Genomic DNA, 24,497 nt, shown 5'->3' with positions numbered 1-24,497 from the left:
ATAGGCTACACATAGGAGCCTAAAGAATTGCACAAATCCAACACTTATCACCACTTACAGTACTGATCGGCATTGTGCATGCATACATACTGTGCATACATTTACTTAGCTATCAAAAAGACAGAGGTAAACCTATAGGGAACTAACAGTCATCGAATCACAGTGTTTTGTCCGTCCTGTTGAAGTGTAGAGAGGTCAAGAGATTAACACAAATTCATAGCCATGATCAGAAACACACAAGGCCCAAGACACAGTGAGAGAGGGGGGAAATGTAAGAAATGTCTTACATTTCTGCCCAAGTAGGTAATAAAATGTGCTCTTATCTTTATTCAAATGACAAAAATGAACAATCACATATCTGCTTAAAGTCACTGCAGCAACAGGAGGGTCAACCAGATATTGAATCTGAAGAGTGTACCATATATTCTCCCTCTCCAGTAAATGTTTACATCTTATGGTCAATAAAATAGGATTTGGTTGCGTAATTATATGGGTCATGTTAAAACAGTGTTTGATAATTCTTGTGATTTTGTTGAAGACCAGACCATATTTGACCAGTCTAGCCAGAAATGTAGGAAATTCTGAGGAGTGTACTTAGTTTTTCAGCCAACGGTCCTACACACACCGTATTGCTCAAAACTTGCTCACTACAACAAAGAAGGCCACACAGAGAAGAATGGACTTACTGTATTAGGCTGGCCATAGATGACAGCCAAGGACCACAGCAGTGTTAATTCTACACTTACTCTACTCTCACTTTTTTGTAAACAAACGCCCCTGTGAGCTCATCAGAGGCGCACCCCCCCCTGCCCCGAACACCCTTTTTACCTCATAATAAGCCTGTCAACACCCCCCTAAATATTAAAACATGACAGACTAATGCCCCCCATGTGCAACTGAGCGTGCCCCCTCTCAGCTGCTTCCTCCTCAACGCCCCCTGAGGCTCCCTAACACCCCCAGGGGGCTGTAGGGCCCCAGTTGAGAAACACTACTCTACTTACTACTACACTTACACACCTCACACTCATAATGTGGAATGAACACTTTGCACTGTTCAGTGTAGGTGGACCTGAGTATGAACAAATTACACAACATGTTCAACAAATGACATTCAATGCAATTCAAGTTATTCAATGCCTTGGGCCACCATGTTTGTAACTTACTGCACAGCAGAGGTCTATATACTGTTCACTGTTCAGAAGAGATGGTCAGGGCAACAGTGCTGAGTATCTTCATTTCTCAAAAAAAAGAGAAAAAAGTTTGGAAAAAACTTATTTATGCCATCAATCCAGTTGTCATGTTTGTCATGTATTTAAAAAGACTCATATGAACTATCTACATCATGCTTGAAATGTACAATCTTAACACAAGTAATAATAAAGTAAAATTCAAAGTTTGAAAATGTCTCCAGCTGTTCTCTGTGTGTGTGTGTGTGTGTGTGTGTGTGTGTGTGTGTGTGTGTGTGTGTGTGTGTGTGTGTGTGTGTGTGTGTGTGTGTGTGTGTGTGTGTGAGCAAGCATGTGTGTGTGCAAGCATGCGTGTGTTTGTGCATGCAAACGCGCGTGTGTGTATGTGTGCGTGTGCGTGTGTGTGTGTGTGTGTGTGTGTGTGTGTGTGTGTGTGTGTGTGTGTGTGTGCGCACGCGTGTGTATGTGTGTGTGTGTTCACATCTGAACTCAGTCTTTGGAGGCCTGCCTGACTGTGAGAGTAGCTCCACTCCCTGAACTGTAAGAGATTGCATGCTGCTGGTCAGCCTTCACAGCACGTAAACCCTTACTGTTCAGAGAGGCGAGCTGGTTAGAGGGAGAGGGAGAGAGGCAGATAGGGCCCTCACACAGGGCACAACGCTGCTCTCCGCTGTAGGCTGTCTGCTTAGCACCAGGCCCGCCGACAGGGGGGGGACAAAAGGGTCCGTTGTCCTGGGCCCAGGGAGAGGAGGGGGCTCAGAATTGGGTCACAAGTTACATTGTAAGCATGGAGAGGGGGAGCATTTCAGAGGATTTCGTCCTGGGCCTGGTCAGTTTTGTCCTGGGCCTGGTCAAAACATAGCTGATTAAAGAGAGAGAGAGAGAGAGAGAGAGAGAGAGAAAGAGAAAGAGAGAGAGAAAGAGAGAGAGGGGGGCAGCTCTCACACACACACAGCTCTCTGTTGCAGGCTGCTTGCTCAGCATGGCAACACTGGACGCCAGTTGGGCAGAACTCATATGAGGCACGAGCCGAGCTCAGGGCTTTCAAGTGCTTTGAGCATCCTCATGGGAAAAGTACTGAGAGTGAAAGTGGGAGAGAGAGCTGAGAGAGAGAGGGAGAGGGAGAGAGAGAGGGAGAGGGAGAGAGAGAGAGCAGAGAGAGAGAGAGAGAGGGAGAGAGAGAGGGAGAGAGAGAGAGAGAGAGAGAGATTCTGGGAAACGATTGAGGCATCAATAGTAAGACAGCGGTTCAAAACACGAGTACGTTTTTTTCCTGTCACACTTTTACTTTTTTATTTTTTGTTATGCAGTTATCAGTATTTGTCAAAGTGATGCATTCTACAGTTTGTACCTGTCCACTCTGCCCTCAGACGTCGGTCCACAAAGCAAAATAGTAACAGAAAGTACTATTTATGATCTATGATTTAAAAAAAGCAAGAACAATTCTGCCCTACAAAGGCAAAGTGCAGTAATATACATTATTTGTCAAACTTAAGTTTAGATTGACAATGGTCTAAATTGCACCTCCTTGCTCTCATGACAAAACCCTTGTGGTCCAAATGTGTCCAATTTTATACATATTGCTATGCCATATCTTATACCAAGTCCTTGAAGGCATTTTTCTCGGTTTCTCAATATTGGCGTAGTTATTGCACTTTGCCAATAGGGCAGAATTGTTCTCTTGAGCGACATCTCAGCTGCAAAGGGATACTGGTGCTTGTGTCCATTCTTTTTCATTTCCATCCCTCTCTACTCTACTGTATACAACACTTTTCTTTTTAATTATTATTTCATTTTTTCATTTGGGCCTGAAGTGTTTTTTGGCTTTATAATAAGGGACAGACCGACCTCCCACGCACAATTAGTCATCTTGTTTCAGCTCTCTCTTTTCTCCCTCTCGCCTTCCTGTCAGATCCTTTCATCCATTCTTACTGCCTTCCTTCTCGTTTTCATCCCACCCATGCCTCCTTCTCTCTCTCTCTCTCTCTCTCTCTCTCTCTCTCTCTCTCTCTCTCTCTCTCTCTCTCTCTCTCTCTCTCTCTCTCTCTCTCTCTCTCTCTCTCTCTCTCTCTCTCTCTCTCTCTCTCTCTCTCTCTCTCTCTCTCTCTCTCTCTCTCTCTCTCTCTCTCCTTCACTCCCTCCCTCATTCTCTCCGTCTCCCACACAGGTATAAATCCATACTGGATTAGCTCCTCCATATACCCACTTACGAGTAATGTGCTCTAGAGTGCTGAATACATCATTCATACCCTGCAATCATCATGCACAAGGAGGAAACAGAACACACACAGCACTACAGCCGTTAATTGCTGCTCAGCTTAAAGCTTATAGGCCTGTGTCTGAGAATTGTATTCTTGACGAATTAAACAAGAAAAGAAAAAAGAAAAGGGAAGAAAAAATAGGTTAATTGCACTGGTGGTAGTGGACCTTTCTACCAGTTACAGGAGAGCCCTCCTGTGCAGATAATGTAATTGTACACTGAAGAGGTCTTTACCAAAAGGCTATAAGTATATGTCCATTTTTTTAATGTGTTTTCAATGCACTTCTTAGACAGTAAGAAGTATATTTGGTAAGAAGGTGCTACCTTAAAATAAAAATAAAAAAACCCTCAAAAAATATATGAAGCAACCGTATTGCAAGGTTTATCACTATATGCATAAAAAAGTTCAATTTAAATGGCTTTTATAACATTTTGGAAAAGAGCTCTTCACTTGCGCTTCTTCAAAAAAGTAAACAGGGGTGAAGCGCAGTAATGCGTGGACTCTGAACAGGAGAACAGAACAAACATCAGGTAATACTGAGCAGAAGTGAAATCATTACATACATTATGTTGAAAATCCACCTCTTAGGAAAAAAACACTTCTATTGGGTGCACAGACAGATAAATACATGCCAGAGTATCTACAGCCTTCAATTTTCTACAGCCTAGAGATGTCTGAGGCCTGCCGGAGCGCCAACCTTTGATTGTAGCATCTCAGGAAGACTCGGTGTCTCCACCTGCTGTCCAGAAGAGAGTGGGGTCACTTTCAGACGACACCAGCTCGAATCTTCAGGTGTCCTCCTCTCATCACGGATCTCCTCTCCTGTGTCCCCATCCCAGAGTGACCTCCTCTGCCTGAACAGATGCCTTCATCTCTCTTCATCAAAGGTTTCGGGTTCACACACATATTTAGCCAGATGCAGTGTTGGGCGTTTTGAAAGGCCCTATATTCTACTTCTTCTTCTGATTATTATGAAATCATCAGAGTATATAAGCGGTAACAAAATAAACTTTGTTTTATTCACCTAGAAGTATTTGAAAATCTGTTCATAGAAGAGCACATGACTATGTTCTCTAAACTACCGAAATGAGTATGGAATATTTATAATATAACCCCCTCCAGGCCTTTTACATCATTGGTTATTCCATCTTAATGGACACTAGCAAAATATATCTACACTTTGTGCATGATTTTACCAGCTAGAGAGATCGTTGGGCCATCAAACAAAAAAAACAAAGGAGTGAAACTTCAAAATAATCAGCTGTAGTTAAACATTTGAGCCGGCAAGTGGCTGCCTGCCCAGCCTGGGGAGTATTCAAAAAACCTGGTTCAAAAGTAAACCAGGTTACCGGTAAGTTAACCTTGAGGTAGTGGTAAATCATCTAATAACATACTCCATGCTCATTCATAGCTCATATTCAAAACGATAAATTACACCTGTTGGCTGTGTATTAGCAGGTTTACGGCTTCCTATAGGTTACCTTAGCCAGGTTTATCACTTATTAACCATGTTCTTGGAATACCCCCCGGGCAACAAGATGAACCTCTGCCCAGGTGTAAAAGCAGGCTTAACAATCATCATTCAGATCTTAAGCTGAGTGTCCCACATGTGCATGTCTGCCAGCTTCAACTATTTTAAACAGTCAACATCCCCATGCAGTCTTGACAGCCTATGGCCATTGCCCTGATGTATTGCACATCACCCATTCATGTTTGTGAAAAAGTGTGAAAAAATGTTTAAAAAAAAGTGTGTCATAAAACTGCAAAGAGAAATTGTCACCAAAAGCACACTATGTGGCAGGTTTATACACAAAAAAACAGTGGTGATAATCCAGGTGAAGAAAGTAAAAACATTGCCACAAATTCAATCAAATTTAGTGTGAAATCAGATGGTTGTAATTCTACTCAAAGCAGATCGATCAGCATTTCAGTGGAGTCACCTGTTGTAAGAAGGAAAACACGGCAGGGATTTTACACAGAGGCGTCTCTAGGCTCAGCCTGTGCCCGAAGCAAATATTCAAAAGAATGAACACTTGAACCAAAATCGCCAATATTGTAGTAAAGTGTGGGCTGTTATTCATTATCTAGGGGCTTGGGGGCCCCCAAGTGGCTGCCTGCCTTGCCTGGTGACAAGATGCACCTCTGACAATATCAAAGCCATCTGGCCACTAATGAAAAGAGAAGGCACAAAGAAAAAGCTACCGTATTCTGTCCCACAGGGTTGTGGTGAATGTCCACATGAGAAGTATCCAGGTGGTTGGTTTGTGTTCCTTCTTCCATGCTCTTCTGTGTTATTGTCCTCCCTAACCAGGAGGCGCAGGAGCCACATGTTGGTACTGCCTGTATGGAGGGAGGAGGAGGAGAGGACTATGGGCTTCGTGAAGTCTGTGTGTTATAAACACTTGCCCAACTGTCCAGTCAGCCAGTGAGTGAGTGAGTCAACTCCACCTCCACCTCGCTCTCTCTCTCTCCCTCTCCCTCTCCCCCCTTTCTCCTCTCCTGGCCCACAGTCATGACATGAGAACATTTTGGGAGTCAAAACAAAGAGAGTGGGGGAACCAGGAGCCAAACACACACGCACACGCATATGCACACACGCGCACATGCACGAACGCACACACACACACACATGAAATGCCAAGCAATTCCGTCCTCTCGCTTACGAGATGTGGCCTGTTGTTGTTGTGAAACCCTGCCCTTGGCATTAGACAAAACCCCAGGGGCCGTCAGCAGGGCTGTGAACTAATACTACTCGGCCTTGTTTTTCCACTGGGTGTTGCTTGCATAATGTGCCCAGACTTTTTTTTTGAAAATACTTTTTTTCTCTCTTTCTCTCTCATTTGACCCGGCAACAGGCATTCATATTATTTTGCTTATAAACATCTCTTTGACAGATCCCGGAGAAAGGGGGCTGGGGTAAATGTTGGACGTGTGTGTGTGTGTGTGTGTGTGTGTGTGTGTGTGTGTGTGTGTGTGTGTGTGTGTGTGTGTGTGTGTGTGTGTGTGTGTGTGTGTGTGTGTGTGTGGTCACGTGAGCAGGCGGGAAATGAGGGGTAAAGAGGAGCAACGAGGCAGAGAAAAACACGCCTTCCTGTTTATGTGACCTCCAAAGCACAGTTCAGACTAGATGGATGGGGAGAGAGAGTGGAGGGAGAGAGAAAAAGGGAGACGGAGAGAGTGAGGGAGAGAAAGGGAGGACTGGACGGATATGACAGAGAGAGAGAGAGAGAGAGAGAGAGAGAGAGAGAGAGAGAGAGAGAGAGAGAAAGTGTGTGTCAGAGAAAGAAAATGTGATGAAAAGGGAATGTGTGCCCATGAGAAAAAGATAGAGGAAGAGAGATAGAGGGATATTGTACAGTGAGATAGAAAATAAATGCAGGAAGAGGTCGATAGAAATGATGGCAAGAGAGAGAGAGAGAGAGAGAGAGAGAGAGAGAGAGAGAGAGAGAGAGAGAGAGAGAGAGAGAGAGAGAGAGAGAGAGAGAGAGAGAGAGAGAGAGAGAGAGAGAGAGAGAAGGTGGCCAAAGTGACTCAGCGTTTCCTGTCTCAGGAAGATAAACAATTTGTCAGGCAGGCAATTCACATGCTCACCCTCCTCATTCCACTCCAGCTCCTACCCTGGGCTGATTCAAGGTATTTAGTTGCCCTAGGCAAAGAGTGAACTGGGGCCCCACACCACCCTTATTCTCTTCAAACTACTGAGGAAGGGTCACCTGAAGAGATATATCGATAGCAGTATCATTGCACTGTTTGTTTAATCATTGGATTTACGTAGGGAGCCGCTGGAACACTCACAAAGTTGTCATTACGGTCAATTAAATGCAAGTACATAGCCAGTCAAATACCATGGCGCCCTCTTTCAGCTCGGAGCCCCAGGCGATTGCCTAGTTTGCTTGCCTGGTTGTGACAGGCCTGCCTGCCACCCTACACCACCTCCACCCTCCTGCACGAGGTGAGGACACAGAACACAAACACAGATGGACACACACTCCGTCAGCACCCCCCCCCCCCAAACAACACCAGGCCCGACACTGTTGAAACAAAACATAAAAACATGTCAGCAGGGCAAACAGGCCTGCATTTAATACCCCCTGTACACATGCATTTGCATGTCATTTGCCCGGAGGGTTCCCATTACATTGCAACAACCTAGCTGGTTGGTTGGCTGACTGGATGCTTGGCTGGCTGGCCGGCCGTGAGGGCCAGACCACGAAAAGAAAAACACTCCAGCAGCTTTTACATTTTCACACGTTGACAAAATGAAAAAAAAAAAAACACCCAGAGGCACAGCCAGTGCAGAGCAATCGGGGTGGCTCTAGGGAGGAGCGATGCTTGGCAGATTAGGATCAGCTGTCAGGAGAGCCCCTGGTTGCCTCCCATCTCCTCTTCCCATTTACTATAGCCTACTCTCCTATTTTCCTCTTCTACTCACCTCTCCTCTCATTCTTCTTCTGTTCTCCTTCTCTCTTTCTTCTCTCCTCCCCTGGTTTCCCCTCCTCTCCTCTTGCCTCCCCTCTCCTCCCCTCCCCTCTCCTCTCCTCTCTTCTCTCCTCTCCTCTCCTCTCCTCTCGCCTCCCCTCTTCTTCCCCCGCCTCTCCTCTCCTCTCCCCTCCTCTCCTCTCCTCTCGCCTCCCCTCTTCTTCCCCCGCCTCTCCTCTCCTCTCCTCTCCTCTCCTCTCCTCTCCTCTCCTCTCCTCTCCGTGTGAAGGTGCAGCTGGCTACAGAGGGAGGAGCAGGAAAACAATCATGTCTCCAAACCACAGTTGGCACTGATACCATGTGCTGAGAGAGAGAGAGAGAGAGAGAGAGAGAGAGAGAGAGAGAGAGAGAGAGAGAGAGAGAGAGAGAGAGAGAGAGAGAGAGAGAGAGAGAGAGAGAGAGAGAGAGAGAGAGAGAGAGAAGATACGAAGAAATAGAAAAATAGCTAGAGAGTGACAAAAAGAAAAAGAGGGAGATATGTACAGAGAGAGGTAGGGGGGATATGTAGAGAGACAGTGACAAATAGAAAAAGAGAAAGAAAACAGGCTTCTTCCCATCCCATCAGACTGTGGAGGGACCGTAAGAGTCTGCAGTGTCAGTTATGACATATCAGATGAGCTGTGAGACGAACGAGGCTCTAATTCCCCCTTCGAATCTCTCGGCCAGCCAGTCCCAAAACACACGGCAGGAAATGGGGGCCCTTTGGCAGAGGAGGAAATGCAGAGCCCGAAACTTTTGGGAAAAGCAAGTGGGAGGAAGAAGGGGAGGGCAGGGGGGGATACGTTGGGTGATGCCAGAGAGAGAGAGAGAGAGAGAGAGAGAGAGAGAGAGAGAGAGAGAGAGAGAGAGAGAGAGAGAGGATTGAAAAAAGAAAGTGTGTGTGTGTGTGAGAGAGAGAGAGAGAGAGAGAGAGAGAGAGAGAGAGAGAGAGAGAGAGAGAGAGAGAGAGAGAGAGAGAGAGAGAGATAGCAAGGCATTCCACATACATCTGGAAGCAATCACGGACATGCACATTTAGGCAGCAAGAGTACGTCGGGTTCTGCACTTTTCCAAACACTCACCCACTGCCATACAAAATACATCACTAAATCAATTCCCTCACGAGGAACACGAGATGTCATTCTCTGGGGTGCTGACACACTTTATACTAAGGAGAAGACCACCACCTTGTGGCAAGTAAAATAACTGCGCGTGCATCTGCAATCCCACCACTGCTAAATATTCAACTTTGCCAAAGAACCTGACCCCCTTTTGAAACTTTTTCCTTTAAACTTGTATGGTGCTGGGTCTTCATGGTGCATCCCTATTGCAGTATTCCTAAAGTGCAGTGTGGAAAAATACAAAGTAAATGTAAAACAAAAGTAATCACAATGGTCAATAACAGAACAATTATTTGCCTATATCTTAAGTCAAGCATTTTATAATGATAGATTTTTATAATTAATAATTTTATACTTGTAAATTTACAATGATTCACAATGAGAATTATTTTTTTAATATTACTCTCTCATTTGTCCAGAGAAAGAACGCGCATGAGTGAAATTACTTAACAATCGTGTATAACATCTCTTAAAATATGTCCCAAGTGTTATTGTAGTGTCATGATGGTTGAAAAAGAGAGGTCATAAATGAAACCACACCACACAGAGGGTATTGCATATATACAGGGGAGCACCCTGATGTTTAATATTGCTCAAGGGTTTCCCACTTCAGCAGGTGAAATACAGGAAGTGTAGTACAGTACACAAACAAGCATATGGAAACTCTCTCACTCTCTACACGCACGCACACACACACAATCCTTATTACTGAGGGCTTACAGTACCCAGAGCTGTAAGACGAATTGTCTGATTGATTGATTGATCAATCGATTGATGCAGAAGGCGAGGCGTGATGAGAGCTCCAGTCAAGGCCCCAGAAATAAACAAGCAGGAGTGGAATAAACACTATCCTCCCTCTCTCTCTCTCTCTCTCCCGTAAGCTTTTCTCACACACACACACATGCTCTCTCTCTCTCTCTCTCTCCCGTAAGCTTTTCTCACACACACACACACGCTCTCTCTCTCTCTCCCTCACAAACACACACACACAGACAAGCTCTCTCTTGCGCTCTCTCTCTCTCTCTCATACACATTTCAGTGCAGGAACTCTAATTGAATAATGGAGATTCTGGGGATCTTCTCCAGTGGGCCTATGGAGTAGAAGAAGAGGAGATGGAATCAATGGAAGGAGTTGCTGGTGTGAAGTCTGTGTGTAAGTTTCTGTGTGTGTGTGTGTGTGTGTGTGTGTGTGTGTGTGTGTGTGTGTGTGTGTGTGTGTGTGTGTGTGTGTGTGTGTGTGTGTGTGTGTGTGATGAATTGCCGGTGGTGTTGGAGAGCACCTAGACTAAAGTATGCTCCTCTTTAGCATCCTCCAGGCTACTCTAATGCCCTTGGCCTGTGCATCCATCTTGACATGATACCAACTCAGAAGGCTACATGGAGGTGGAGGAGGAGGAGGTAGGGGAGGAGGAGGAAGAGAGGAGGGGGAGGAGGAGAAAGAGATGAAGAGAGGAGAGGAAGAGATGGGCAAGGACGAGCATGAGGAGGAGGAGGAGGAGGAAAAGGAAGAGAGGAACAGGGGAAAGAGGAAAAGAGGAACAGGAGGAGGAAGAGATGAAGAAAGTAGAGAAGAAGTGGACAAGCATGCTGAGGAGGAGGAGGAGGAGGAGGAAGAGAAAGTAGAGGAGGAGAGGTGACGAGTAGAATGTGGTGGCAGAGGAGGGAGCGAGGGAGGGCAAAGAAGAGGAGAAAGGAAAAGAAGTGGAAGAGGGGGATGTGCAGGGCGAGTGCAAGGTGGAGGTGTAAGAGAAGAGGGAAAAGGAGGAGACTCTATTCCCCCAACTCACCTGCCACTGAAGCTTACAGGCCAAATCCATTTGATTAACACTGACACTGACACACACACACACACACACACACACACACACACACACACACACACACACACACACACACACACACACACACACACACACACACACACACACAGGGAAGCTCTGCTGTGTGTGTGTGTGCGTGTGTGCGTGCGTGTGTGTCTGTGTGAGAGAGACAATGTGTGTGTGTGGTGGTTGGTGCTTGAGCTCGGGTAATAAATTATTAACATTTTTTATCATCGAGGAACAAACAATGAATGCACACCAACCAGGCACCAGGCACCAGGCACCAGGCAGCAGACAGCTAGCAACGCATGAATTTCCATCCTGTTAGCGCCTTTTTATTGAAAGCCTGGTTCAGTATCACTAGTTGCAACTAGTGTGGACGAAAAAGAGCACAAGATGTATTTTTCCTTCTGAAAATGTCAGGAATGAATACCCGTGCATGAAAATGTGTCAAAGAAATTAGCTGGCGTGTCGTGTCCAGCTGTTACTTTGCAGCCTGTACATTTATTATGACTTAGTCATGTGTTCATGCACACACATGCACGCATACATACAGTAGGTACGCACACGCGCGCACGCAAAGACGCGGGCACGCAAACAAACACGTGCACACAACAAAAGACTGTGAAATTATACATTTTTATAAATTCTTCTCTGCAGGAGGGCTTTCTCCACAACCACACATCTTCGGCAAAAACACCAGCAGTACACAAACACTCACACACGCACGCGCACACAAGCTAGCTCACACACACACACGCATATGCATGTGCACACACACGCACGCTCACACACACACACGCTTACACACACGCTCACACACACAAACGCACTCTCATTGAGAGAGAGAGAGAGAGAGAGACACAAAATGTTTAATTGATTGAATAAGCAATGCATCATTAATGCGCATGGCGCAGCGCTTTGAGGTTCAACAGCAGCCCCAAGGGCAGTGTGCAGCCCCGCATCGCAATTCAACAGACATCTCATCTCATCTCGTCTAATAAGCTTGGCTGCGAATCTCCCGTCCGGGGCGCGAGTAGTCTGTACCAGAGGAAAGGAAAGCACACATAAGACAGCCAGAAAGCTGACGGGGGAGAGGGAGAGAGAGAGAGAGAGAGAGAGAGAGAGAGAGAGAGAGAGAGAGGAGAGAGAGAGAGAGATTCACTCATTACCAGGGGGTGATGAGGTGGTGGAGAATGAGAGAAAAAAATTGCACACACAGGCACATACAAACAGTTTTTTTGATGTCCAATCATGTATGAGCATGGTTGGTGGATTGGTGGTTGCTGTGTGTGTGTATGTGTATGTGTATGTGTATGTGTATGTGTATGTGTATGTGTATGTGTATGTGTATGTGTATGTGTATTAGTGGTGTGGATCGGCACTGCCCTCACGATCCGATTCGATCACGATTCGGGAGGTAGTAGATCCGATTCGATTCGATTCTATTAGATCCAATCCGATTCCGATCCGATCCGATTCTACAATGTTTTGCAATGCATTACATTTCTACTGAAAAGCAAATGTTCAGCCATGATGAGGAAATACAAGTAGTCAGATACTGAGCAACAATTTATTGGCTGTTTTCTGTATCAGTCTGTATCAGTCTTGCAATGTTTTGAAGTGTTTTTATTTAATTTAACATTCATTTGCTCCCGAAATATCCATGGAAGTAATTGAAACTTAAAAAAATTGCCGGATTGATTCTGGAACTTGCCGGATCTGGATCTGGATCGTCCATGCCCCGGATCGATTCGGATCGCCGAATCGATCATTGTTGACACTACTAGTGTGTATGTGTGTGTGTGTGTGTGTGTGTCAGGGTAGAGCAGAGTGTCTGACTCATGGTAGCCTTCGTATGAGAGAGACATGTCATATACCAGCTCCCATTTCATGTCAAAGTGTCTTATACAAGACTCGAGGTCGAGAGTCTATTCAAGCTTTCAGCAGCTGTGATGAATGTCTACAAGGGGGGCCAGTTTTGAAGTGGGCTGACACATATACGTTTTATAAAACATGAACAAGAGTTCTGAATCACAGCGGAAAAAAATATAACAGGTTATTGTCGAGCAGTATTAGGGTAAAATAATCTTCACTATGGCATTCTCCTTGTATCATACAGGGGCATCACTTCCATGTGTGATGTACTGTATATAGGTTGTTTTGTGGTGCCTTGTGAAGATGCTGATGCTGATGCTGATGCTGGTGATGATGATGATGATGTTGATGATGATGATTTCTCTCCAGTGACAGATGGAGTGAGAGATTGTCCGAGGCGGGTCCATAGCCGCAGCCTTCCCCTGTTATAGGCCCAGGAGAGCTGGCTCCACGCCTCTGATTGGATGGACCTTGTCTCCTGCAAGATGGGTGGGGGAGATAAAGCCGTGGTTGGCTGCCGGTGTGAGAAGAGATAACAGAGCAGTTTTTTTTTTTTTTTGCTGTTGCTGGTTATTCCTCTTGGCAGCCACAGGGGGCGCCCTGGGTCTGTGCACAGGCCTTGGGCTTGGGAGCCTGGGACTGATCCTGGCTGCTCTTCTGTAAAAAAGAAAAAAAACACACACACATCAGAACCCACACACAGACACAGACACACGCGCGCACGCACACTCTCACAACCCACCAGCATTACTATTTCAACACATGACAAAATAAAAAAAATAGCTGAGCTTAAGCACTTTCCATCCCCAAAATACTTAAAAATGTCTGGTCTGAAAATAGCAAAAAAGCTGGCAAGCGAATAGAAGAAGCTTTTTACAAAAAGAAACAGAAAAAAAAGATGAAAAGAAAAAGAAATGAGGCGTTAAATTTTACATTTAACGTAAAATCTTTCATGAGGGGAGACATGACTATTACATTTGAGCGATACCGTCCCTCTGTCACACAACACACAGGCACACACACACAACTTTGTCCCAAAGCTGTGTGTGTGTGTGTGTGTGTGTGTGTGTGTGTGTGTGTGTGTGTGTGTGTGTGTGTGTGTGTGTGTGTGTGTGTGTGTGTGTGTGTGTGTGTGTGTGTGTGTGTGTGTGTGTGTGTGTGTGTGCACTGTGTGCATTATGCAACGTTTCTCTCTTCCACATCAATTAAAACACATCAGGGTTGGGCTAAAATCATCCCTGGCTGAATGGAAAGCAGGGGAAGAAGCTTAATGCGCCACCAAGAAGTGAAGTGAAGCAGAGAGAAGAGAAGAAGAGAAGAGAAGAGGAGAGGAGAGGAGAAGAGAAGAGGAGAGTAGAGGAGAGGGCAGAAGAGAAAAGAAGAGAAGAGAAGAGAAGAGAAGAGAAGAGAAGAGAAGAGAAGAGAAGAGAAGAGAAGAGGAGAGGAGAGGAGAGGGAATAGAGGAGAGTAGAGGAGAGGTGAGGTGAGGAATAGAAGAGGGGAGAAGAAAGGATGAGAGACAAGAGAGGATGAGAGAAGATGAGATGAGATGAGAGAAGAGAAGAGAAGAGATGAAAAGGGAAGAGAAGAAAGGATGAGAGAGGAGAGGAGAGGATGAGAGAAGAGAGGAGAAGAAGAGAAGAGAGGAGAAGAGAAGAGAGGAGAAGAGAAGATGAGAGAAGAGAAGATAAGAGAAGAGAAGATGAGAGAAGAGAAGAGAAGAGAAGAGAAGATGAGAGAAGAGAAGATAAGAGAAGAGAAGATGAGAGAAGAGAAGAGAAGAGAAGAGAAGAGAAGAGAAGAGAAGAGAAGAGAAGATGAGAGAAGAGAAGAGGAGAGAAGAGAAGAGGAGAGAAGACTCTGAATCTTATATGAGCTTAACCGCATGTTCGCTTTCACAGACACAGGAGGGGGAACGCGACACGAGTGCTCCCTTCACACCTTGGCAGTGTACATCACCTCAACACCAGCCACAGGCGTGTCACCTTTGCAATATCCCACCCCTGATACCATTACACACTAACACACACACACACACACACACACACACACACACACACACACACACACACACACACACACACACACACACACACACACACACACACACACACACACACACACACACAACTAGCTGTATCTCTCACACACAAGCACACGCACACGCACACAAACACACGCACACACACACTCTGTCTCTCTCTCTCTCCCCCTCACAAACACACACACAGACAAGCTCTCTCTCTTTCTCTCTCATACAAACACACACAAGCTCTCTCTCTCCCCCTCTCCCCCTCTCTCCCACACACACACACACACACACACACACACACACACACACACACACACACACACACACACACACACACACACACACACACACACACACACACACACACACACACACACACACACACACACACACACACACACACACCCCTGCTCCATTGCACCTCTGCTTCTGAGTTTATTGAGCTGTGAGGTTGACAGGCACATCTGAATAAATTATGTGTCCCCCCCCATCCACACCGCCGCCCCTTACTTCCCTCACCACAGCACATCACAACTCCCTCTCTCCCCAACTCACCCTCTTAAGAAATTTACATCTGTCTGTCTCTCTGTCTGCCTGCTTGCGTCTCTGCCAGCCTGAGTGTGGTTGGTGGCGTGTTTGGTGGCTTGGTGCCATGCTGTGCTGTGCCGTGTTGTACGGAGCACATGCCTGGGTCTGGCGCCAAGGGGCCTGCGCCCCGCTACCGTCCGGCTCCACTCTCCCCCAGTCCTGCTCATACATTCATATGTGCCAGTCTGTCTGTGCCTACTTGGATACCAGTGCTTGGTGACTTTGTGAACTGCATTGCAGTGTGGCACAGTACATGCCCCCACCTGGGTCCTTCCAAAAAAAAAAACAGGCCTGTGCTTCACAACACATCTCCATTCTCCCCAGTGAATGTCTCCATCAGTGTTGCCAGACTGGGCAGGTGCCCGCCCAATTGGGCTACTTGGGATGAGCGTCTGCGGGTAAAAAAGGGAAAAATGGGCCATTTGGCTTTTTTTCCAGACATTTTGGGCCCATAGAAGTCAATGTAATTTGTTGATTTTGGGCGGAATTTAGCGCATTTTGGCAGTTTTTGAGAAGCTTTTGGGCGGGATTTGGTCAAACAGATCTGGCAACACGGGCCTCCACCATCCCTGCTAATAATCCTGTAAATGTCTGTCTGCCTGCCTGCACATGGTACCTGTGCACTGCAGTGTGGTGTGGCGCAGGGCACCTCCCACCTGGGTCTGGTGACAAATGGCCAACGCCCACAACACAACTCCACACATCTCAACACATCTGCCCGCCTGTCTATCTTCCTGCCTGCATGCCTGAGTGTGGTGCAGTGCTGTGCCACACGGCATTTTACTCACCTAGGTCTGGCGTCAAGGGGCCCGTGCCTCACAACACAACACAACACAACTCCATTCTCCCCATTCCGCCACCTGTCCTTTTAATAAAATTCACATCTTTCTGTCCGCCTGCCTCGGCTTGCCTACTAGAGTGTGATGCTGAATCTGATCTTGGTGACTTGGTGCAGTGCAGTGCCATATGGTAACACACGCGGCACGACGCATGCGAGTCAAGGGGCCCCTTGTCCCATTCAAACGGCTGCATTCCTCCTATTCCCACCAGACCTGCTCATGAATTTTTATCTGTCTGTCTGCCTGTCTGCGTGCATGGCTGTGTGGTGTGTACGGCGTGGGGTGACGTGGTGTGCACGGTGTGCAATGTGCACCCACCTGTGTCTGGCGTCGCGGGGCCCTCGCCGGCTGGTTGTCGGGGTGGTTGGGGGCCCAGGGGCCCAGGCTCTGATTGGAGTAGAAGTCCATGGGGTAGACCTCTTGCCAGCCGACCTGCTGAAGCGACACCGCAGCCTGGGGGACAGGAGGAGAGAGAAGAGAGGAGAGAGAAGAGAGGAGAGAGAAGAGAGGAGAGAGGAGAGAGGAAAGGGGGTAAGCTACTTGGCATACCAGAACTTTGCCAGACTTGTGTTCCTGATCAAACTCTTAAAGTACATTGAGCAGCATTATTGTACAAATGTATGGGTATACAAATAAAGCTAATATTATAATGATGGAGGTTGGTGGGTAGAGAGGGTGAGACGGTGCTAGAGAGATGGAGGTGCAGTTGAATACTGTAGAGGAGCAGAGAGGAGGAAGGAGGAGAGAGGCAGCATGGAGGAGTTCTAGTCCATGGGGTACACCTCCTGCCTATGCATTATGTATGCATTATGACTGGAAAAAATGCACCTTTCATACATGAAAAGGTGGATCTTCTCTATGTACGCCATTTTGAATCTCTAGAAATCATACTAGTAAATATTAGTTGATTAATTTGGCAATAGGTAGCACAATTTCAATGAGCAGCATAGTTGTAATACCTAGTCTGGCCTAGATCCAGAAAGAAAGGGGTTGCAGAGCAGGGAGGATAGCAGATGTAGAAGGGAGTGTGGTGGGTAATGTGGAGGAAGACAGAAGGAAATAGGAGCAGGAATAGGAGGTGGGAGGTTGCGGGTTAAGTAGGGCATGCAATGCAAGCATGGTAAGGAATTGAGGAACAAGAAAAGAAAGGATAGTAAAGAGAGAGGGTGCCGGGGGTTGGCAGGATGAGGTGGCGCTGGACGGATGGGTGTGTTAAAGGAGAGCGAGGTGGAGATTGATGGAGAGGCGAGATGAAGATGGAGCAGCGGGACGGATGGGCGTGGGAGCAGAGTGGGAGGGGCGGGACGGCGTCAGGGGCGGCGAGAAAACAGACAGTCAACCACTAAGGCTCCTGCCAGATCCGAAAAAAACAAACGCATCTTGACAAAGACGCAGGCTGTATTAAATCCAGCTGAATCAACAAAGATTGAAAAGCACAGAGGTCCAGTGTCCCAGAATAAAAGAGATGGAGAGAGAAAAGAGAGAGTGAGAGAGAGAGAGAGAGGGGCATGTACGTATATGTAGAGAAAAAAGCGAGAGACACAGATACTTGGAGGCAGAGATGAGAGAGATGGAGGGAGGAGATGGGATGGGCAGGGGAGGGGAAGCTTCCGACAGCAGGAGACATTTACAAAGACAGAGACACTAAACGAAAGAGATTGAGTGAGCGTAAGAGACATAAAAAAAGAGAAAGTGAGACAGACACAGTGGAAAGGGAACAAAATATAGATGTGGGGCGAGAATCTCATTGCTGCACTAAGCCACAGTCTAACCTAATGGTTCCCAAACTTTGTCATAACAAGGCTCCTCTATACCAGTGTTTCTCAACCTTTTTTTTAGGCGAGGCACCCTTTCAATTCATGAAAAATCTCAATGCACCCCAAATCAATAAGCCATAGTATGGCATCGCATCCGATACCACAAAAGCTTAGAAAAGTAGTTTGGAGACGTTCGAAGTTGTAGCACTGTCTTAGACAGGCTATGTGTAAATGATATATAAAAGATTCCACTGACTAAGCATTGATTTATTAATTAGACAAATATGTTTTTTATTACATAATTTATTTATTTATTTAGGTCAATTTCACATACCATCAGCCACGTTTCCTCGGCACCCCTGAGGGGGGTGTGCGGCACCCCAGGGTAACACGGCACCACTGTTGAGAAACACTGCTCTATACAGCAGTAGATTCCAGTCAAGGCCCTCCTTACATGTGGTTTGTGCCCCACTATTTTTTTCTTTGCCCCCCCTTTCACAACCATAGTCTAGGCCTGTGAGGCAGTGTCCCACTGGGATGTATAAAATAATAACAATAATAGTATTCTAGTCAGAGATGTAATTGATAATTATAATGTTGCTCTTAACCAATGTTATTCGGTTTATTCAATTACTTATTTTGTTGTGCTATAGTTTTCCTGCCAACCTGCCGTTTAGTTTATTTTTGGTCGTACTCAGTGGCTCTACTGTGTCCCACTGTGTCGGTTGGTTACATTTTGGAGTCTGTGGATTTTGTTCTAAGATTTGATTCAAGGTAACTGTCATTACGCATGTGTGAATAGATAGATTAAAGAAATGCAGCAAACCGAACTGGTTTAGTTATTTAAGGTACAGAGTATGACTACAGGGAGAGGCCTCCTTCTAGATTCAGCTCAATCAGAATGCACTGCACATCAATGGTGGTACAAAGCCCGATAATGCAACATGACTGCAATGCCGATAACGGTTGAAAAATACCAAGGCGCTCACATAGACTGCAAGGTAAAAAGGCTATTTTATGGACAAAACACGATTAAAACAAGCACTTCAATGTGTTTCGTGGTGGCCTTTTTTCAAAGAGCACAATCTCTTGCAATTCAAGTCAACAATTGTTTCGGATAATTAGCTCTCTGCAGTGATAAAGGTGGGATTTTGCAGGTGTTTGTCTCTTAGTGTTATGAGGTCTCCCTATGCATCTCGATGGATTAGCGCATTTTCTCCAGTGCTGTATACCCTACACAAGAAATCCCCTTCCTTTACTTCTTGCAGTTTGAGGTGTTTCCAGACTCTGTGAGAGCCACAGGCAAAAGCCCACATTTCATGTAAACTGCATTGCTATTACAGCAGGCTGCAGTTTCTCTAAGGGTCCTTTACTGGCCTGGGGCCCCGATGCAGATGTACTGTATTTCTAGTTGACTTAGTAGCTAGCTAGCAGCTAAACTCTTTCTACAAACCTTCCAAGGCAGATGTGTCAAAACAAGAGGCGATGTGAGCAGTGTCATCTGTTCCACCCCCCCACTGGATGGATGTCATCAGTTATGTAGAATCTTTAGTGGCTTGGGGACCCAAAACACTTCCCTGCATCTCTTGTTGACTTGATAACTAGCTAGCAAGCTACACCCGCTTCTTGCAGTCAGATATGTGGGTGGGAGACGTGACGCCTTGTTTTTTCGTAACATTGGTTAAAAACCTACAAAACTGTTATTTTCCTTTAAAAAACAAATGTCAATGATAGAAGATGTGGTACATTATGTTTCATATTAGTCTTAGATGAGAAGAAACATTTCTGTTAAGATTTATGTAAAGGTTTATATGTCAAATTTCCTGCGGTGTGACTGTAACATTAATGAAACAATATATAATAATATATATATAAATTTACCAACAACATTTTGAATAATGTATGAAGCATTTGGCATGATTGCATAAATCTTAACTTTAGATTAAGATATGTGAATGTGGAAAAAACTCAAGACAGTAATATTAACTACAAGTTCAATTTCGTAACACAAATTGCGTCCTGTGGGGTGACATGTATGTCAATGTTTGTGAATGGGCAGCTGCAAGGCCAACTACAAGGGTCTTAAAGACTGGCTCCTAACCAGTCAGTACCTCAGTTATTGGAGAGTGCTGTGGAAGTTTAAGGTGACTCTTAACCTCTTAATATGTCTTCATATTGCAATCTTTCTGTCACGCAATGCTTAGGTTCATTTTATGGTGTCCTGTGGTGTGACTGCTCTTATAGGAGGAAAAAAACGTTTTTTCATGAATGAAAACACATATTAAGATTAAACACAATATCATTATCAAGTTAGCATGAGCTCAGATGTCAGTCATGTATACAAAAGGATTAAAATGGCCATAATGCAGTGAATTCCCTGTGGTGTGACTCCATTTTCCTGCGGTGTGACATGCCTATGCTATGTGTTGATGCAGGACACATTTTCCCAAAAATGGCAAAAATAAGGTGAAATTCCACAGACCACTAAGTGCTTTGTTTTTTTCTATTTTTTTCCAATTTTTATCCATCATTTTTTTCAGGAATTTGAAAAACTTTTTTTTTTTTTTGCGTTACGCCCTTAAACGTCAACCACCCATGTGTCAAAACAAGAGACACAGTGGGCCAAACTCTTCAAAATGAGCAGAGTCACCCTCTCCAATCCCCCACCCCCTACTCCCCATCCTACACCCCCTTTGGATGGATGTCAGCAGATGTGCACCATCTGAGCAGGCAACCGGGGGCGACGGTTTCCGTGGCGAGGAAAAAACAACAGCAGCAGCAACAACAAAACATATCAACACACTCCCTGCAGTCATCCACTGCGCACATGACAGGAATACTGGGAGGTAACATGACAGCGCTAGTTACTGTGATAAACTTGTTTGTAAACTTGTTAGAAAAAAGGGACCTGGAATTCAATATCTTACTTAAATGACTGGTTCATTGAGCTTGAAATGAATGCTTCAGAATTGTTTAAGTGGCTGTAATAGGGTAGGTTTTTTTTGCCATCAACCATAAGGATGAACGGATGCCTCTCTATAATTGTCCATCAGTAGGTGGTGGTTCAACCCATTTAGGGTCCTAGGCAAAATATAGAAATGGCACCCTGACAAATTACTCTTGCTGTTAATTTACCATAGCGGGGCTGACTGGTGGGGACCCCTGCGGCGGGCAGACATTAGTGGGGCCTTAGACAGTTGCCTAGTCTGCCTATTTGTAAAAATCAGCTCTGCCATCAGTAACAATGCTGCTACTAACCCGTAGGGCGCCCAAAGAGGTAAACTAGTTAGAGCTCCTTCAACCAAATCCAGATAATCAAAATCTGTTTTTTAACAAGCCCTTTGGGTAAAAGAATAACTTAATCATAGTACAGTATACTCCCATTCCCCATCTATTACACTGTTATTGATGTAATGCCGCCATGGGTATGCTTTTACCTTAGTTTGATTTTTTGCTTTCCCGTGCCTTGCCTGGATGTTTTTTTTCCCCAATTGTATCATTTCTGTTTGTTATTTTCCAAAATGACAAGGAGCGATTATGATTACATGTTCAGAATGGGTCAGAACCTATTGAACATTGGACTGATTAATTTTTCGGCAATCATTTATATCACCATCAATTGGAGCTAAGACATGTTTTGAGGAAATTTTCACAATTGCGATATGACAACCTTTATGTGGTCTCCAGTGTGCCCTTGTAAATATTATCATAAATATTGAGCTAATTACTATTATCACCACACAATACCAGTTTTTTTGGTCTTCTTTGCTCAAGGGCATGGATGTTTCAATCTCCTGGTCAGGTAAACAAACACAGGCTACTCAATACCACCCTTGGCTCTTGCCTGGAATTGATTAGAGGTGTTGTTTGCTTGATATTGTTACCATCAAGCGGTGTTCTTGTCATTGCTTGGGGCACATTTCGCTCCTGTAACGAAGACGCAGTGGGTATCTTATCAATGCACCTCTGTGACAGACTCCTCTCTCTCTCTCTCTCTCTCTCTCTCTCTCTCTGTCTCTCTCTCTCTCTCCTCGTCTTCTTTTTTGACATTTTGTTCGGTCTTGTATTTGCTAATGAGAAGCCAGAAGCTCAAAGCCTCATAAGGCATTCCCTTTAGCTCTCCTCGCGGAGCGTGTCTCGCCCGTTTCCTCTACAAACAGTGCCCTCATCTCCAAGCATCTTTCTCTTTCTCTCTCTCTCACTCACTCACAAACACTCGTTTCTCATCACTCTCTCTCTCTCTTACACATCTTCCCAAAAGACAAATACTCCCAGTCAGTGCCCTCATCTCCAAGCATCTCTCTCTCTCTCTCTCTCTCTCTCTCTCTCTCTCTCTCTCTCTCTCTCTCTCTCTCTCTCTCTCTCAAACACTCTTTTCTCATCACGCTCTCTCTCTTACACATCTTCCCAAAAGACAAATACTCCCAGTCAGTGCCCTCATCTCCAAGCATCTCTCTCTCTCTCTCTCTCTCTCTCTCTCTCTCTCTCTCTCTCTCTCTCTCTCTCTCTCTCTCTCTCTCAAACACTCTTTTCTCATCACGCTCTCTCTCTTACACATCTTTTCCACATAGGCCTACTCCCAGTGTCTGTCCTTCTCCCCTCCTCTCTCTCACACTCTCTGCCTGTCTCTCCCTTTTTATCCCTGTTCTCATCACCCTTTCCTTCCCCTGTTTTTTCCATCCCTCTTTCAAAAACATGCACTCTCTCATACTCTCTTTAGCCTTTCTCACACACTCTCTCTGTATCTGTTCCCCCATCTCCATCTCTCTCTCTCTCTCTCTAACTCTCTTGTCCCTCTTTCAAAAACACAAACTTCCAGTGCCTTTCCCTCTTCCTCTCTCTCCTTTACACCTCTTTCTCATACACACTACCTCTCTTCACTTCTCTTCAAGCCTCTCCCTTATCCCTCCACTACCCTTTCCATTCATTTTAACGTCCTTCCTTTCATCCCCACTCTCTGCTTCTCTCTATCTCCACACTCACTTCCTCTCTCTCTCCCTCTTCCCTGTTTGCTGTTTTAAAGCAGCTTCCGTGCACCTGTCCATCCATGCTTCATTAGCCTCTCCACCATCAGTCTACATCAGTCTCCTCTCATCCCTCAAGCACAGTTCCACTGTGTGTGTGTGTACAGTGAGTCCAATATGTATTTGATCCCTTGCTGATCTTGCCGGTTTGCCCACTAATAAAGGCATGATCAGTCTATAAATTTATGATAATATGTATTCAAACATGGAGAGACAGAATATCAAAAAGAAATTCCAGAGAATAACTTAAAATAATATATTTTAATTTATTTGTATTTAATTTAGGCAAATAAGTATTTGACCCCTCTAGCTAAAGAAGATAAAGTGCTTTGTGGCAAAGTCCTAGTTGTCTAGCACTGAGGTCAGATGCTTCATTTAGTTGATGACAATGTTTGTGCATATAGTAGAAAATATTTTTGCCCATTTTTCTTTGCACATTATCTCTAAAACATTAATAGTTTGTGGCTGTAGCTTGGTAAGTGGGAGGTTCAGTTCCCTCCATAGAATTACTATAGGGTTAATATTTGGAGACTGTCTAGGCCACTTCACAACTTTAATATGCTTCTTATTGAGCCACTCCTTCGTTGCTTTGACTGTATGTTGTGTATTATTGTCATGTTGGGAGATCCAAAAATGGCCCACCCTTCAGTGTAGTGGTGGAGGGAAGGACGTTTGCACTCAGGATTGCACATTACATGTCTCCCTCCATCCATTCGTTGACGATGTGAAGTTGTCCTGTGCCTTGGCCAGACAAACACCCTCAAACCATAATGATACCACTTTCATGCATGATGGTGAGGAGGGTGTTCTTGGGATCATAGACAGCAGTACTCTTTCTCAAAACACATTGAATTGTGATAATGCCAAACAGCTTGATTTTGCTGCCATCTGACTACAGCACCTCCTTATCATATCCTAAACCAGTCTGATGTCCGTTGACAAACCTCAAGTGGGACTGCACAGGTTCCTTCTGAAGTAGAGGTACCATGTGTGCACTACAGTATTTTAAACTTCTGTGGCATTAAGTGCTACCAGTAGTTTTCTCATTGATTTTGGTCCCAGTAGCTTTGATATCATTGCCTAGTTCATCCCGTACAGGTCTAGGGTGCTTTCTTTCTGTTCTCATGATTATCAAATCCCTACAAAAGGTCAAATCTTGTATAGAACCCCAGACAGGCTGATGGATAGTAATTTTGTATTCCTCACATTTTGGAAGAAATGCATCAACAGCTGGGTCATTAATACGCAGTCTCTTTCTTGTGGCTTTGCAGCCCATTTAATCTTTGTTCAGGTCTAAAATCGTGTCGCTGATATCATTTGACCACTCTTTGGTCTTTCCCATGTTGGTGAGGTTGGAGTGTGACTGATTCACTCATACTATGGACTGATTCTGCTGATTCAATGTGTCTTTTATGCATGTTAGTATGTACAGGTGTCTTTAATTCAGATGACAAGTTGATCGGAAGTGCCCATCTGATCTGTGGGCCCGGAAATGTAATCAGTTGGCAGGGGATCAAATACTTATTTTGCTC

General features: G+C 45.1%; 1 protein-coding gene across 2 annotated transcripts in view; it reads right to left on the bottom strand.

Annotated features, from left to right (window-relative positions):
• Positions 1-11,713: 11,713 nt before the first annotated feature.
• The window catches only part of dph1 (diphthamide biosynthesis 1), a 173,898-nt gene continuing 161,114 nt past the window's right edge, over positions 11,714-24,497 (bottom strand). For both annotated transcript variants that reach the window (XM_063205054.1, XM_063205055.1), the window contains exons 11-12: positions 16,503-16,637; positions 11,714-13,382 (exon numbers count right to left, since the gene is read on the bottom strand). In XM_063205054.1, coding sequence (XP_063061124.1) covers positions 13,296-13,382; positions 16,503-16,637 — 222 coding nt within the window. In that variant the 3' untranslated portion in view covers positions 11,714-13,295. The remainder of the gene's footprint in view (positions 13,383-16,502; positions 16,638-24,497) is intronic.

The sequence above is a fragment of the Engraulis encrasicolus genome, chromosome 8, assembly GCF_034702125.1.
Source record: "Engraulis encrasicolus isolate BLACKSEA-1 chromosome 8, IST_EnEncr_1.0, whole genome shotgun sequence".
Taxonomy (NCBI): domain Eukaryota; kingdom Metazoa; phylum Chordata; class Actinopteri; order Clupeiformes; family Engraulidae; genus Engraulis; species Engraulis encrasicolus.
Note: the sequence above shows the minus strand (reverse complement) of the source record. Positions and strands in the feature narration are given on the sequence as shown.